The sequence below is a fragment of the Heloderma suspectum genome, chromosome 1 (assembly GCF_057233095.1).
Source record: "Heloderma suspectum isolate Gila_16-S chromosome 1, 16-S_ref, whole genome shotgun sequence".
Classification (NCBI taxonomy): Eukaryota; Metazoa; Chordata; class Lepidosauria; order Squamata; family Helodermatidae; genus Heloderma; species Heloderma suspectum.
In genome coordinates this window covers 131559918-131577749 of record NC_139458.1, presented here as the reverse complement: position 1 = coordinate 131577749, position 17832 = coordinate 131559918, and the positions used below count along the sequence as shown (strand labels likewise).

The window sequence follows — 17832 nt, the reverse complement described above, 5'->3', positions numbered from 1 at the left end:
TGGGTTCAAACACCGGTTCTGCCCCAGACCTTCCTGGGTAACCTTGTATGCATCTCACGATCTGTCCTGAGCCTTTGCGTAACCTATATATGTGAGAACACAAGGACTGCCCAGCTTACACGGCAGTTCAGGGGACAAACACAATGGAGACGGTAACATATACTGTGCTGATAAGCGAATTTGGAAAAGTGATACTCCATCTTGTTGTTAACCCAGTTGTTCTGGTCTTCAGATTGATAAAGAAACTGCAGTAAGATGCAGCATGGTTGGGATGCAATTACAGAAATGGTGAGACTGGTCGTCCTTACAGACTTCTAATTAAGGAGTAAAATGACTGTATGTCTCTATCTGTAGAGATTTTCACAGTGGAAGAGCATGGACCTTTCGGGCAGAACACATTTTCATATATGTAAGGTTCCTGGCATCTCCAGTTAAGGCAGGGATGGGCAACCTTTTTGGGCTTGCGAGGTACATTCTCTTCTGGGGGCTGCATGGCACCTCTTGCAAAAAGTGGATGGGGTCAAAGCTAAAGTGGACAGGGCCACTCTACACTCTCTTTCATCCACACCAAACACACACATGTGCATTCATACATATCTAAACACACCCACACCCCTATTCATACATACGCATGCAAACACACGCACACAAAGATCCCCTATTTCTGTGCTGAAATTCGGCTTGGAAGAAAGTTTTCTATTGGTTGCATGAAAATGTTTTTCCAAGACTAACTGCAGTGTTGGAGGAGGGGACTGGGGGTGGGGTGGAGTAATAGCTGGAATGGAGAGGGTTAACCCTTCCCTTCCCATCTGTAACCACCTCCCAAAACCTGTCCCCTCCTGTGCAGCAATTCGGCTTGGAAAACTCTTCCATTGGTGCCAGGGGCTGGCTTTTCCCAAGGACCATCGCTCTGATCTGGTGTCGTGTAGCACCTTGGAATTTGTACCCAGGCACTCACTTTCAAGCCTTGCTGCACAGCTTGGAGTATGATCTCCACCACTGTTGTCGTCTTGCCAGTTCCCGGTGGCCCATGGATGATAGAAAGCTCTTTCTGTGCCAGAGAGAAGCAAACAGCCTCCTTCTGTGAGGCATCCAGTGACTCATTGTAGAACTTCAACAGCTCTGCAAGAAGCAGCAGGAGGAGCATTTGTTCAGATCTCAGTCCCGCAAAGAACATTTGCACAAGAAAGAAAGCACAACCATATAAATAAAGAGGCTTCTCCTGGAAGCAGATCAGATCAGATAGTGAGAATATAACCTTTGCAACAAAAGGAAACATCCTTGTTAATACCCAGAAGAATCAGGACCCCCCAGTGTGAACCCCTGCAGAGTCCTGGCTTCCTTTAAGTAAAGGAAAGAAGGTTTTTGCAAAATTCCAAGTTATAGCCAAGCTCCTCTGTGGTGAAGACAGATATAATATAAAAAGAGAGGACTGACAACATGTCTCTCAGCTTAGGGATGAGCCCAGTTTTTTAACTGAGTTGACAAATATGCATAATAGCAAACAGAACACTGGCTTGCCTCTCTCATTCTTCAAGTCACCTGTTCACATTTTTAGAATTATTTTTAAAATAAAATAAAACACGACATGAATATCCATGCACTTATCCATTCATTCACCACCATCCTCTTTTCTTCTGAAATATTTTAAAGTGCAAAACTGCTTTAGGGATGAGTGGAAAAATTTCTTGAGACATAGGGGTGGATGGGCTGCCCATCAGCACCATGCAGAGCTATCTTCCACTTCAAATTTGCAGAACCAGTATTTCCAAAGCTCATCCCTGGAGAGGAAAGGTACATTTGTATGGAACAGAATGAGGACACCTCAAGAGCATCCTCTCTACACTAAATATGTTGCATGCATCTTCACCTTTGGATAAGTAAGTATGCCTTTCAGGAGTTCACATCATCACCCCAACTTTACCCTTTTGACTGCAAAAGATAAAGGAGGAAGGTTATAGCTGTGGTCTTTATTCCTTTAGTCCTCTGCTTGTTTGATATCATAGTGTTGCAGTAACAAGTGGAAGAATGTTTGGTCTCCAAGGTCCAGGGGGAATCAATATATAAAACAACAGTTTTTGCAAAGAGGAACAGTTGGTAAGTAGGAGTTGTCGTCGTCATTAGTTTGGCAAATGCTACATGGAACAGGCATTTTTAATTTCAGGCTGGCAAAAGACACTGAATGGACAATTTTATTCCTCTGTACCCACAGGGAGCTGGCCCACTGAAAAGTGTAGCAGTGCCACCTTTGCTAAACCACACTGCCAAGAGTTGTTTGTTCTAAATGGCAGGAAAAGAACTCTGTCTCCAAATCCACTTAGCTCTGGGCACTTCTGCTATGATGACTGACTAGGACATGCCCCTGAGGTTGTTTTGCAGGAGGCACAGGGTGGCTATATCACAGTTTTACTATGAGGCTTACTATTTTAGGGCCTAATTGGCGATGTTGGCCTCGCTCAACAAGTAAAACAATACAGTTAGCAGGTATTGTTTAACACACAGGAAACAAATTCCAAAATTACACAGAACCCTTCTTTACCCATAGGTGTTTAAAGCAAACCTTAATAAAAAGAAGTTACAAATGTGGGTTCATTTTAGCTTTCTGACTGCCAGATTCTCTCAAACAAGAGCAAATGCAAATAACATTCCTTATTAAACTTTTTTTTGCTATTTTAAAAGAAAGTTTTAATGGTTTGCTATGAATACAGAAAGAACTTAAAAGTTCACTTCCAGCACTGTAATCATTAGCTGTCCATTTTTAAAAAAAAAAAAATCACTCACTTGCTCTATGTTCACCATTCAAGAGGGTCTTAGATCTCATTTCCTGCAGACTTGAAATAAAATGGTATGCCCTTCAGCATTTGTGTGTGTGTGTGTGTGTGTGTGTGTGTGTGTAGTTTCTAGCCCTTGTGGTGGCACAGTAAACATGTCCCAATATTGTGACTAAACTATACTCTCTCAGAAGTCAAAGCTATCATTTTTCTCCTTCCTGAATTTAAAAAATTTTTTTTGGCTACACAGCATTTTAGACTGGACGCAAAATCAGATCAGATCCATGCATCAGCTCATCAGATGCAGAAAGGGAACAAGCACACAACGCAGCCAAGCAAGAGATGGAGCCTTAGCCACATATTTTTCAACTGGGATGTGTTAATAAACCACCATTTGACAGGATCACAGCACACTTAGGATTTCTCAGCAGAACAAATTCAAGGACAGCATAAAGGTAACAGAGGATATGATGCTATGAGATTAGGGATGCAAAGGAAAATGTTAATGTAAAATCACAGGGGGTCTTTTCTATCAATTCAGAGTTCAGCTTTGGCAGTGAATTCTCTGTGCCTTTTGAAATGCACATATACTGACTGGGTTCAGATGATCAACAGGGGAAACAACTAAGTATGGTCGACAGCTGGCTGGCCACTGTGTGAACAGAATGCTGGACTAGATGGACCCTTGGTCTGATCCAGCATGGCTCTCCTTATGTTCTTAATTTAAAGTTATGAACCTACCCATAACTATGATCGTCATCTGAGGCCCTCTTCAGAATGCCTCCTCCAAGGGGGGGTTCGGAGGATGACAACAAGGGAGAGGGCCTTCTCGGTGGTAGCCCTCCAATTGTAGAATGATCTCTCCAGTAAGGTCCAGCTGCCACCAACACTGTCATTCTTTTGGTGCCAGGTTAAGAATATCCTGTACTCCCAGGCATTTGATGGCATGTGGTGGGATTTTAATATCAGTTATTTTAACAGGTCCTAGTACCTTATTGTAAATGTTTTTTAGCTGTTTTAAATTGTTTTTAAATTTTGTATATTCAAGTTTCTTATATTATGTTTTTGTGTGGTAATATCTATGATCTGCCTAGAGAGCTTTGGTTGTTGGGTGGTATAGAAATGAAATAAATGAAAAGAAAAAAGAAAAGAAAAGAAAAATGAAAATGAAAATGTATTATAACTTACTAGATACAATCGTACTTTGAGTGTATCTGAAACTTACAGTGCAATCCTATACACGTCCATTCAGAAGTAAGTCCCATTGAATTTTGAGTAGACATGTATACTATTGCACTGTTAGAAGTATACATATGATGTTTTTATTCAAACAATAATTACAAATATACCCAGTGTTAGAGATGGAGCTGCAAGCCGTGACATTGTTACACACCTAAATTGTGATTGATTTGCAATTCTGCTTCGGACAGCAAGCGCAAACCATAGTTTACAGTTTCAGTAAAGGCAAATGATGGCTTGCACTGGTCAGAACACTGGCAGCTCAGGTGGTGCTACTGGGAAGTCCCCTTCTGGCCTTGCAATGTGTCTGCTGGGCCTGCAGTGCAGGTGGACTCTCTAAGATAGACTAAGCTAGGACTGTCAAGATAGACACTGAATCATGGAGCAACAGGGACTGCTCACAACTGCACACAGAGGTGCATGATGCTGTCTGAATGGAAGGTTGTGAGGTGCTGCCCACATAAGCATTCTGGAAAGCCTACTGGGCAGCAACTTAGAAACGTAACTGCTTCCTTTGTGACCCAACCAGTCAGACCAGCAGAAAGCCAGCAAAATGATTCCTCGAGTTTTATGCCCACACCAGTGGTATTTGGTTGTTTAAACTGGCCTACAGTGTAGTTACTTCTACAGGTGGTAATGACTACTCTAGAATTACAGGAATGGACTTTTGAAGGTAAACGCCTCCAAAACCTGGCTGATCTTGGAACAGTTTACTATATGGTAAGGAAGTAAGGAAGGACTGTTGGTAAGGAAGTCAGCCACACAGGGGCTCAGTCCTCATGAAGTTGGGGTCTCTGATCTCATCCACAGGAGGAGGTGATCCATAAAAGCAGGCAGACAACACAGGGCACGATAAGGGGACCCTAGAGGCTGATATTATATCAAAGCTAGTTAGCTAGTCCATAAGGCACAAAGGGCTCTTGGATGAACAGCCTTCAGCTACTAGAAGAGTAGCTGAAGGACTTGAACTGCAACAAGGTAGCTCAAGTCAAGACCTTGCAAGGAGTTACACACAGTGAAGAGTTGTAAAGATCCAGGAAGTTATGCAGGAAAGAGAGGCATATTGGGGTCAACTGCCCTCTTGAGCCAGTTCCCACGTTCTGGAGCTTTTGGCTACAATCTCCTCTGATCAGCTATCAAAGTGGGACATGGGCAGGGAACTGGTGCCATGGTTCAAGACTAAACAGGTCTCACCAAAGAGGAAGCTGCAAGACCCTCAGACCCACCTTGATAGCACCAGGACTTTTCCATTCAACACAGAGCTACACAAATAAGTCCTTCATATAGAATATGTCACAAAACGGAGTAAGTACAATTCGGGAAAAGATGAGAATAAGAGTAACAACAGCACGGCTATGTATATGCGGATCATAGGAGAATGCTGACCTCTAGTGGTTACCAGCTATCATTTATAAAAAGTTCACAGGTTGTAGTCTAGTCTTCACCTTCTCCTTCCTGAGCTAGTCTTCTGTATGCAGGTAACTTTTTACATGGAATGTCTCATTCAAATGCATTCTGCAACCTGCATTCTGAATGGGATAGTCCCAGGAGAGCTCTACCATGTGGTTTTTGGATACATAGACTAATCTTCTGGCAAGCACCTGCATCAGAAGACACATGCCAGTGGCTGAATGAAATTAGTAGTTATATACTACATTGTTCATTAGAAAGGGGATATTACAAAGACTGTGACCTTTCCTCCCAGGTATTCTTCTTGAGAACTGGATTATTTAGTTCACACTGTTAAGAAAAGCATCTGTCATGTATTAACTGTAACTTAAGACCTGTTTGTGTAAATTATGACAGTTTCCTAACAGCAGAACTTGTGCTGCAGGCACACATGATGTCTGGATAGCAAAGAACAGGAATTAATAATAGAAGCTGAAAGGTTTAGGACTGCCATGAGCCACTGCTGTTGATACTTGGAGCAGCCCCGTTAAAATGAATGGAGGCTGTGCAACCTGAGTTCTTGGTGGGTCACATCTCAAGTCTGGCTCTTGCAACCGTCCTGGGTAATTGCCATTGACTGTCCGTTCTTCATTAATTTCTGAACCCTCCGCATTATACAACATCCCTAACGAGATGGTGGGTCAGAAATTAATTGGAGCCAATTCGATTCCAGAATTCTGGGGAATGGCACATCAACTAGGGTAGGGACTGGCAACTAGTGGCCCATGGCCAGCGTCCAGCCCACAGGACGGTGCCTGCTGTGAGTGCTCCTGGCACCGTTGGTACTTTCAGTACCACTTCAAATTAAGGCAACATAGTGATGTCACTTTCCAGCTGAAGTCAGTAAGGGTTTAATGGGAAAGGAAAGGTAAGAGGAAACCATATCTGCAATGGCTTGGCAACCAAACAGGCCTTCCCCACTGCAAGGAGGGCGGACTGCAGGCTTACAGGATCTACTTTGTTTTTTTGCCAGAACCCCAAGATCCACTAACTGGCCCCTAAGACAGACTAGTGGCTTAGCAGTAAGATATATACTTAAAATTAATGAACAGAGGGCCTTGGAGCTCATGCTTAGCCTAGGTATTTGTTTTCAGTACCAGAACGGAGCTCACAGTTCTGTCACCCACAAACCCACTCCTAGTTCCACCTCCACCCCTAGGCATTCTTCATTTCAGCACTGTAATTTCAGACGCAGGACCTTTTTCATTTGTTGCTATTGTTGAACAATCAGGAGTCAGAAACCCGCACCTATTTGCTGCAGATCACCCAGAGCTCTACCGGTAGATCCCAATCTATCTTCTCCCCAGCCCTACCCTGTTGCATCTTGGCTAACAGGAAGTACTGTGCAGTTATTCCATAGTTGCTATGCAGCCACACACCAGCCTAGCTAGAAGAAACTCAGGTCCTGCCACCACACATTAATCTGAAGTGGTGGCAACGGCAGGAACTGTGCCAGGAGTATCGCACCCCAACTCCTCCACTTCAAGAATAGCATCAACAGTGCTGCCTAGTACTGGAGGAGAGGCGAGAGACCTGTGGAGTGTGGGTAGCCTGTCCACTCAGCACTTGACACTGGTTTAGAGAATACACCTAAAGCAACCATCCAATTTATGAAGTCATTCCACAACAGTACTTGCAGAGACGTATGCTTCTGCCCTTTATGCCATTAATATTTACACTAGTGTGGTGCACTCATGTGTAAGGGACAGCCAAAGCAAGGGGGTAGTGGAGTGGGAAGCAGAGCAGGAGCTGACCCCACATCAGAAGTTCCAGGTATATTTCTTCCTCCAATGACAACACAAAGGAACTGGAGAGGCAGGCCTCTCAGGGTTTACTAGCACAATATATTTGCAAAGCACGTTTGGAAATGCATGTGTTGCAGCGACCTCTTCAATCTCCAGAACTGTCAACATTATGATCCACACTCAATAAAGGAAAAGTTCTTACGTGTATCTCTGGCGTCACTAGGTTCAGAAGCACAGAAGAGGACATCAATGAGACCAGATGCTGGACCAGTGCGATACTGACTAAGCGTATTTAAAGCCCTGCCAAAGAAGAGAATACAAAAGAAGTGACTCTTAAAAACAATTCCTTGGCAATTCAGAAAATGATGTCAAGCAATAGTAAAGTTTCATATCACAACAAAAAAATCACTGTTGTGCCATTTCAGGATGGGCACACAAGCCACAAGTTTCAGAACCAAACTGGATCTTCTCAAGAATTCAATAATATTACGAACTATAGGGTGTAACTGGGTTTTTCTCCACTATCTCCCCCACAACATTTTTTTGTCAGGCCTGGAGCTCTGCACACAGATATATGCTCCCAAACCATGTTATACTATACAGTCTCCAGCCATGTAAGTCTTGAAGGAGAGAGATATGCATGATATTGTAGCAGCCATCCGGAGACCATTCGTTTTAATACTATCCAGTCTTAAAAAGGAAAATGACCCAGGTTATCATCAGATGCAGGTGCCAAAGAATATGAGCCTGACAACAAGTCCTATAAGATAAAATTGCTGCAGCCCCGAAGTACTCAATAAAATTCCCATGATTAAAAATGGAAGCAATGCTGCACATCAGTGCCAGCACCAGAACCTGGGCAAATCAGGCAGTCATCCAGAGGCTGGGTACTGCCAAACCAAACGGAGAGGCAGCTATATGCTGCATTTAGCCCAACTGCTCTCCTTACTGCTAGTCATCTGCTGTAAGTGTCAAGAGCTGGGTGTTGCTTCACCTCTGCAGCTTGTGGGATGAGATGTGTGGGAGGGGCATCCCCTCTCCCAGCTCACAGTACTAAGCTGGGTATGAAAGCCCACTAGACCTGGCATTTGGAGTCCTTTTGCACTGCTTGTTGTCCCGTAGGGGGACGGGAGATAGAAGACACTAAGGCTGGGGGATTAAGTACTTTCCCCACACTATTATTACAAGTCTGAAAGACTTGAAAACTGATTTTGATTTATTATTACATTTCTATCCCACTTTTTTCCTCTTTCAAGGAACTCAAGGCAACTTACGTAGTCCTCCTCCTCTCCATTTTATCTTCATAACAACGCTGTGAGGTAGGTTAGACTAAGAGTCCGTGACTGATCCAAAGTCACCCAGTGAGATTCATGGCCAAGTGGGGACTAGTACCCGGATCTCCCGAGTCCCAGTCCAACACTCTAACCACTATACCACACTGGCCACTTATTACAACTTTGTGAAAGGAAAACATGCTTATGAGCCAAGAGTTATCATGTGTCAGTAGCTTTACCTGTTAAGCCTCTTGTAGGTAATGTCATTGGCAAGTTTCAGCAGACGATAGGAGTTCTCCTGGTCCAAGCTCACAAAGTTACTCTGAGGCTCATCAATTGCAAGAGTGATTGATTTGGGGGCTATACGGGTGACAATTCCTGTGCAGAGCTGATCACCTTGGCTGGAATTTTCATAAAGTCCCACAATGTCACCTGCAGAAGACAAAATTAACACAGAAAAGAACATTCAGAATACAAAACAGCAAACAACACAGGAGTCCAACATAGGAAGCTGCCTTACACCAGGCCAGACTCACTGTCTACCTAATCCAGTACCATGCACTCTGATTGACTTAGGCTCTCTAGGTATCAGGTAGAGGTTTTCCCATCACTGGCTACCTAATCCTTTAACTGGAGATGCCAGGGATTGAAACTGGGATGTCCTGCATACAAAACATGCACTCTGCCACTGAGCTATGGTCTGAATGGTTTAGTGAAGCCCCCTACTATTAAGCATTCAAGTCCTCAGGAATGACTGCTAGAGCCTCACGCAATTCACCCAATTCAGCTCTACACAGTTAACTGCCTGCATCTCACAGGATTCACTTGTCCACACCACCTCACCAAGATCCAGACTAATCAGCTGGAAAACATCCACTGAAAGCCAGAGTAGGAAAAGCACAGTTTGGCATCGGGTTCAGAGATCAGCATCCTGTGATTGCATTTCAACAGCTTCATCCCACACTGGCTGGTTGCTACCTGTTGTATGGACTGATGGGAGCATAGGACATAGCACAAGTCCTATTATATTTCTGTCAAAAAAAAGTACCTGCTTTCCTAAGGTAGCTGTTCTGTCAATTTCCAACACTTTCATATTAACAGGAGCATAAGAGGCAGCCGTCTGAGTACGCCCTTAAAAGAGAAGTCACTACTTTACATTAATAAGCTCAAGCTGATATATTTGGATATGCTTAACATGAAGACATGCTTCCTAGATGACCTGGTGGCAACATAACAGGAATGGCTTACCAGGATGCCCTGGGGAAAGCCTCTGGATTCAGATAGTGATAGGGAACCACTCTGGGCAGGCATCATAAATATTTTAGATATTCACACACATTATATTTCTAAAATACAGCAAGTTCTAGGGTAAAAACCAATTCATTCCAAAACAAAAAACACCACTATTGATTGTATTCACCAGTGAGAATACAATCTGCTTTGGAAAATAATTCAAGTGCCCATGAAACTGATTAACATCAATGATTTAAATACAGGCCGTTAGGTGTCTTAAATCATGATAGAAGTTGCCAATTGAAATTATCCTGATTGAATCAATCCAGCCTGCTTAAACCCAGCAAGAAATATTAAGTGCACGTTGCCCATTTACAACAGCAAAGACACTTTTTCATTTTACTTTCCTTCTGCCATTTTCCCCTCCTGCCTACCTCCCTCGTCTTTCTGAAATATTTATCCATTAAAGGAAAAAACACAGCTCTGCATAATTGAAAATGTTCTGCCACTAGCAATTGTGAACCTAGCAGACTATGACTTTAGCTCATGCTGGCTTTGGTGCCATGTATCAAAAACACTGGTTTTACAGAAACACTGCACTGGGAGAGTATGCGGTTTTCAAAGTCTAGGGGGGCTCTCTCCAAACCTCATCATGCATGCCATTCATCAGTGCGGAAGAATTAATTCTCATATACAATGAACCATTTGCCCCATTGCCTGTGCAAGGAAGAAAGGTCCCCAGGTGAGTCTCTGGACTTCCTTCTAGCCTTAAATTGCTTTGACTGCCTGCCTCTCTCCTTCCCTGCTCCTGGAATCATTTCCCTCCTGGAAGGCAGAAATAAACAGCTCCCCAATATGCTGCTGGGATACTATTCAACACAGGTTCAGATCTGAAGGTTGTGCTTGGAGCTATCTGATCTGGTCTGCCTGTTGGTCTCTCCCCAGACCTTTCAGGAATGGGAAGGGAAGAGAGTAAAAGTGTGTCCCAACATGCTGCCTTCACAGCACAGCCCAAAAGGAAGCACATAGGTCTGTTTGCCTGTTTCTTTCCCCTTGGGAGGGACAGCAGGAGTCTAGCGTGCAGCCTTCAGAACACAAACCAGTGTTAAACAGTGCTGCAGAGCTGTCTCCTTTCCAGCCTTAGGTCTAGGTGCTCTAAGACTGGGAAAGAGAAAGCCACACCTACACTGTCCACAACTCAGCCCTCTTTAACACAGTAAACAGAGACCACATGCAAGGGAAAACCAGGCAAAGACAGAACAGAACAACAACTTTCCTCTCTATCTTCTTGACAGCATTGGGAGATGGGTTCCTAGGGGAGAAGAGCAACATGGTGGGAGGAGAGCTAACGGAGCACATGGAAAGGAGAACTTGGAGGACTAAGGTGAGCAGAACATGGGGATGGGGTGAAGGATTCTTTGGCAAGTCAAAAAAAGTAGTGCAATCCTATACAAGTCTATTCAGAAGCATGCCCTGTTTAAATCAGTGGGGCTTAGTCTTTGGTAACAGATAAGGGTCCATAGGATCCTTTGGAGTCCCCCCTCCGAGACCATTGACACTGCTACAACCCTGAAAGGGGGACCCCGGTATCTGATCCCCACTCCCACCCCCTTGCAGCCGCTGCAGAAAGAACCATGCTGGCTGCTTCTTGAGGTTGTAAAAGGACCTCCAAGAGGTCAGAAAAGGGGCATGCTGGGGCGGGGGAGAGTAGACAACAGGATAGAAGGAATCTTATGACCTCTCCAGCCCTATTTCTGCCCCCACCAGCATGCCCTTTCTGGACTGAGGCCTGTCTAGGTAAAAAAGCAAAACATGGAGGACAGAGAGAACAGCAGCTCAGCAGGGAATGGAAGCCTCTGAGTTCAGAGACTTCCATCGCATGAAGGCACAACTTATAGGACTGAGCCCTTAATGACATGGACAGCTCCAGTTAAAAGAAGATGGCTGGATTACCAGGTCAGGTACACAGCAAATTTGATTTCTCAATTGTGACCTATGAGGAGCTTGTATCAGCAACAAAATGTAAAAGTTCTTATTACATACCGGTAATTTACTACTGCAACTGTGCAATTTGCCTCAGAAAACCTAGGTAATCTTCTTTTTAAGTTTCTGTGCCAAGAAGCAGATTTAATTTAAAGGCACCTCTAGGGCTTCACACTAAAGCACTTTAAAAAGAAAGTACTCTGGAGCCAGCATGCCTGGTGGTTCTTTAGGTCTGCAACCTTTATTTGTTACAAATATTTCTAAGCCAGCCTTCCTGACCATTCATTGGCTGAGGTTGATGGAAGTTGAAGTCCAAAACATCTGGAGGGCACCAGGTTGGGGAAGTTTGTCTAAGCCATCTTTCAAGACCATTTTCTTCCCCAGGCAGCTTACAATAATAAAACAGCATACAATTTCCTATATAACACATTATTAAAATCACAACAATAATAACAAACCACCATTTTAAAATTAACCAGCCACGAGAAAATACAATTCAAAATACAACCTAGCCCACAGTAACCTAGATAAAACCAACAAAAAGCAGCCCATGCCATTCAAACTTTTCAATTAAAAGCCAAAGGGAAAAAATACATTTTTCAAACCCTCTTAAAAGCCACAACGGATGGAGCTTCTCTCAGCAGGGAATTTCATACGATAGGGGCAACCTGTGAAGGCCTTGTCTCTAGTGCCTGCCATTGATCTCTGAGGCAGGCCAGTGAGGAGGGACTCTTAAAACTCCAGCAGTGTCATAAAGAAGATGTATCCACTTAAAATTATCGTCTATAGGAGGGTAAGTGTAGAGCTGCCCCAGGAGACATGCAGATTATACATGCAGCATCAGGTCTGCCTAAAACTTTAAGAATACTCTGAACTGTATAGGGCTGTAGCCACTTCCTCCATTTCATTATTTTGAGCCAGGATGAGGTGCATAAACCACAGCCTTTAGAGTAGAGCAAAATCCATCCCCATTATAGTTAATGAATTTCTAGCAGCTGTACAACGGAAGGTTTGCTTTGCCTCACTCCCACTGCAAATGTCACACAGCCTAGCAGTTTTGTGGAGTCTTCTCCTGTCAAAACTGTATGACCCCCTATTAGCATAGACAGAAAGTTAATGGGAGAATCAACTGAATTCCAACATTGCTCTCACCATGAGATCTCACCAGCCTGAGGTAAATTCTAAATTACACATACTAAATTCTACTGAACATTTCTAGGCTTCTTATTAGAGGTTAAAGACAACGCAAGACCACACAACAGTTCACAGATTTTAATTAGTAAGCCTGGTTTTCCCACTGCTCAATGCTACTGTGCTACTACAGCTACAATTACATTATAATTCTAGGGCTATGAAATCGTTATTGGTGCAGGAAGAACTTGCGATGTCATGCAACTCTGTGCTTAGTATCTAAAGCTAGGCATGGCCTTTCAAACCGCTTTCTTTTGAAGTCAAGCACTGTTTACTCACCAGGCCCAAAACTATTACAGGGCAGCTCTGTCTCTGAGCCGTGTTTTTTAGGTCGTAAAGTTACAAGTAGACGGCCATACAACCCAGTTCTTTGACTGGCTATGTCAAGTTTCAGCAAGCAGACTCCTCTGCGCTGTAGCTCTCTCAGGGAGATGCTTTCCTTCCATGCCCTGCAGAAGAGAGAAAGAGAAAGACAACGTAATGGCTGGTAAATGAATGTCAACTGAGAAGTTTGCACCACTTCGTACCCACCCACCCCGTTCTCCAAAAGAAAAACAGAGAGAGAACGCTAACAGCAAGCTTGTGGCAAGCCTGGCACTGCCATTAGACAGAGTGGGGGCCACCTCAGGCAGCAGACACTGAGGTATGGGAAGTGGCAGGAAGGTACTGGAGGACAGAGCTGTCCTGTGTCCCCTAAGCTAGCTTGCTCCCCTCAGGAAGGTGCTGTCTCATCACTAATGTTGAAATAAAGTTCAACTGCTACTCCAGTCAGCTTCTGTACATGAAAAGGGGAGTGGGAACCATCTTGTTGTTTGCCTCAAGCAGCAAAATGACTTGAGCTGGCCCTAGCTGGTGGACAACAAAGAAGCACTACTCAAGACAAACAATAATACTAAATGATACTCAGGTGTCTTGGGGCACAGCACTTATGGATGAATCCATAATTCTATAATTGAAGGAGGAGCCCAACAACATCCCTTACACAGCTACCTCAGTATGATACTTGTCTACACAATGGTCTTACCATACATTCTGAGATGTGGAAAGTCACAAGACTACAGACTCCATTGCCACACAGTGTCCATGTATGCTAGGCCTCGAGAGACTCAAAGGGCTAAATTAAGATAGTTGGTTGGGTAGTTTTACAGCAGTCGACATATTTTGGCAAAGACAGATGAGTTGCCACCTGGTAGTATGCCTCTGAACACAAACTGGGGGACAGGAATGGGATGGTGCTATTGCATTCATGTCCTACTTGTGGGCTCCCTATAGACATCTGGTTGGCCACTGTAAGAACAGAATGCTGAACTAGACAGGACTTGGGTCTGATCCACCAGGAGTCTTCCTGTGTTCTTATGGCCACATTTCCACCTTTTTTCCCCCTTTCCCCTTAGCCTCAATACTAGGCAAAGAACAGTCTCTAATCTACATAATACAAGTTAACATTTGCAAAGGACCAAAAGACTAGGTAGATAAAGAAGAGGTGGAAAATGTAAGGAAAACAGAAGTTAAAGTTGTACAGAGACTAGTAGACAGGATTTAGAGCACATACAGGAGAGACAAAAGAATGACTCCTGTAATCAAAGATACAGATATTATGCATGTCCAGATGTAATTTGCTTGATAGCCCTGCACTGCCTGATCTACCACCACACACAGCTGCCTGACAATCCAGTGGGACCTGGTCCACATTTGTGTGTGTGTCCACAAATTGAAAAATATTCAGTACCAACAGTAAGCATTGAAATATCAGTGCTTACTGAGGGGCAACAAAGTCTTAAATATATCTCAGGAGCCATTTTGCTTTATACTAAAAGCTTCTTTGAAAGTTCACTTCAGGGGCAACCCTGAACAGTAAATATGGCTGTGCTATCTTATTCTGTAGTGGTGTACAATGCCTTAAAGAGACTGCCTCTCTCTTTGCTCTAGGACCTAGAGTCTAGGGAATGAGAGAGGCTTTGAATTAATAATTTGCTTCTGGCTGCTGTTTGAGAAACAAGTCCAGAGCTCCCTTGGGTGTGTGAAACTGAGCACAAAGTTCTCTGGATTCAGGTCTTAGCCTGTGGGTCTCATTATTTTAATGCTTTCCTCTACACACACACACACACACACACTTTTTCAGGTAATTTTAAAAAATCTATGTTTCAACATAAAATCTTAAATTTACTCCCTTAAATAACTGTTATTACAGTTCAATAATTCTTAAGACATGTAACACAAATTTGAGAAAGAGGACCAGTTTACTTAATAACAATAAAACAACACTTGGAATTCAAACAATTGATCTCAAGGAGCCTTGAAAACTTTAGTGGCTCCATTATAAGGAAACATTGTGGCATCCTTTCCTTATACTATACTATATATGCTTACTGTAAGAAAGAGGAATAATTTACTAGAGCTGGTAGCTATTAAGGGCTGTTTTAGGATTGCCAGGTTCAATACAAGACAGGGACTCTATACCTTTAAAAGCTCCCATTCTAGAAAAATGCTCTAAGATTATGCATTCCACAGTTTGATCAATTGAAAAAAGCCTCTTTACCATTAGCCAGCCCATGAGTCCCATCTGCAGCTCCTTTTGCCACACACACACACACACACACACACCCTGTCCCAGAAAGAAGGACCTGGACAGTATCTCCAAGTGCCAAAAATTAAAAAACAAACAAATCCAGACCACCTCACTCACATTTCCCTTATTATGTTAAAACATTGAAAGGATTTTAACTGGCATGTTGCAGTCCAGTCTTGTCTGAGAAGTGGGGTATAAATTTAATAAAAGCAAACAAAATCTAATGTTGAGGACCAGTTGCACGGTTTCAGTAGTTTGGAAGCATGCAGGCTGGGTTAAACTGGACTAGGGTGCTCCACTCCCTGTTACATCCCAAGGCTAACATGAGATCAATGTAGGCTGTGGGGTGTACAAGAATGACTATATATTACAGGGTTAAAAGGTACATGATCCTTGGGAGGAAGTCTCATTGTGTTCAATATGACAGTCCCAGGAAAGAATGTACAAGATTGCAGCCTTAACCTATAATACTCTCCATGCACCCAATTGTGTGTTACATCAAAAAAGTACTATCTGCTCTGCCCTTAGTAGTTGTAGAACTATCAAACCAGTCAGGAATTGAAAAAGTAAGAACTTTGGATGTCCATTTAAGAGATGGTAGACAAAAGACTGCCGGCTGTGCTAATGTCTGGCACCCTCTAATTGACTTTATGAGGGCTAGATATTATTTGGATATTGACAGATATAAAAGGTTTTTATTGTTATAATCTGATCAAGATGCCAAATTTGTCACCTTTTGCCTATGCAGTTTTGCTTTTTAACTTGCCGAATAACTTAGCAGCTGGCTGTTCTGAATATTCTGTGGGAATGTTAATGCTGATGTTTCTTTTTGTCATGAATGTTATATTGTTTATAGTATATATTACATTTCCTTACATATTATAATAAAAAATTATAAAGTGAAAAAAGTTTTAAAAATTGCAACAAATAAAACATATAAGTTTATCACAAATACTAAAAAAAAAAAAATCCTTCTGGAAAAGGAAGTCTGCATACCATCAGGGCACTCAGATAAGTTCCAGAATTTTTGAAAATAAAAGACAGAATCCTACTTCTCTAAACATGAAGAAAAGCAGCAGCTTTTCTGAAGGGTGTAAAACATACTTGGTAAATTCAGAGTTACTGGCAACATTTGGGGATGGGAAATAGGATGAGAATGCAATTGTCTCAAATCACCAACAGTGAAATTTTAATGACCACCAACAAGGATTTGCTAGCAAGATAGATTTGTAAAATTGATTTGTTAAAGTTTCAGTTAAAAAATTCAGTATGTGTATAGAACTGTCATATGTTCACAGCACTTCACATATGTTATCTAGTTGTAATCCTATCATCCTTACAACACCATTATAAGGCCTGGCGTGCTATGGTCCATGGGGTCACGAAGAGTTGGACACGACTTAACGACTGAATAACAAATACTGCAGATAGGGGGGCTAAGGTTGAGAGTGTGGCCTGCCTAAGGCCACCTAGTGAGTTCATGGCAGAGCCAATATCTGAACTGGGAACTTCCTGATTCATAGCTCACAGTATGATGTTATACATGTCCACTCTGAAGGAAGCCCCATGTTCAGTGGGATTGCAGCCTCAAGCTAGAACGCAGGAGATCATCTAAGGATCCCATATGGGTCACCTTATGCTCCTATTTCACATTTTTTCAAGCATCTGTGCTCTGCAGTGCGTTTAGCTCTCAAATTATGAGCATTAAGCAAACAGGATGGCCATTTACTTTTTATCTGATGGAGAAACACGATTATGCTCTGTCACCACCGGCCCTTGCTTCTACTAGGAAGTCCTGGACACCAGTCACGGTGCAAACCAGAGAAGTGAATCCCACGTTATTCAATGATATTTCGAAATAAACATGCAGAGGACTGCAGCCTCAGCTTTCAAGCAACAGGAGTGGGGAACCTGAGGTCTTACAAATGTTGTTGGACTCCACCTACCATGAGCCCTAGCCAGCATAGCCAATGGTGAGGAATGATGGGAGTTGTAATTCAACAACATCTGGAGGACCACAGCTTGAAGTAAGTAGCAAATTGAGCAGGTTGCTTTATATCACCCGGTGATATAAATCAATTTCCCGTTGTTAAGAGGCCCCGGGGGTCCTGCAGAAGCAGCTGCCCGCTAGAACCCGGCGATACCTGGCTTCCGAAATCTCGGCCTCTCTTTCCTCCTTTAGTAACTCCACCTGCAGAGACACAAAGTCCTCAATCGGCGTCGCCATCGCAGCCGCCTCAGCAGGAGGCGGCACGGAGCGGCTCCTGTGCGAGGAGCGGCAACAAACTCCGGAGAAAGGCGAAGGCGGTCCCCAAGAGACAGGTCCCTGTTTCCCATCGGCCCCAGTGCGTCGCTGCCCCCGTCCCCCACTGCTATAT

At 43.3% G+C, this 17832-nt stretch overlaps 1 protein-coding gene across 2 annotated transcripts in view; it reads right to left on the bottom strand.

Annotated features, from left to right (window-relative positions):
- Positions 1-17819, bottom strand: part of IGHMBP2 (immunoglobulin mu DNA binding protein 2) — a 109618-nt gene extending 91799 nt beyond the window's left edge. The window contains exons 1-5 of one of the 2 annotated variants that reach the window (XM_084858180.1): positions 17599-17819; positions 13165-13334; positions 8718-8910; positions 7407-7504; positions 959-1122 (exon numbers count right to left, since the gene is read on the bottom strand). In XM_084858180.1, the coding sequence (XP_084714306.1) occupies positions 959-1122; positions 7407-7504; positions 8718-8910; positions 13165-13334; positions 17599-17681 (708 nt within the window). In that variant the 5' untranslated portion in view covers positions 17682-17819. The remainder of the gene's footprint in view (positions 1-958; positions 1123-7406; positions 7505-8717; positions 8911-13164; positions 13335-17598) is intronic. The other variant, XM_084858169.1, reaches the window with a different exon arrangement.
- Between the last annotated feature and the right edge of the window lie 13 nt (positions 17820-17832).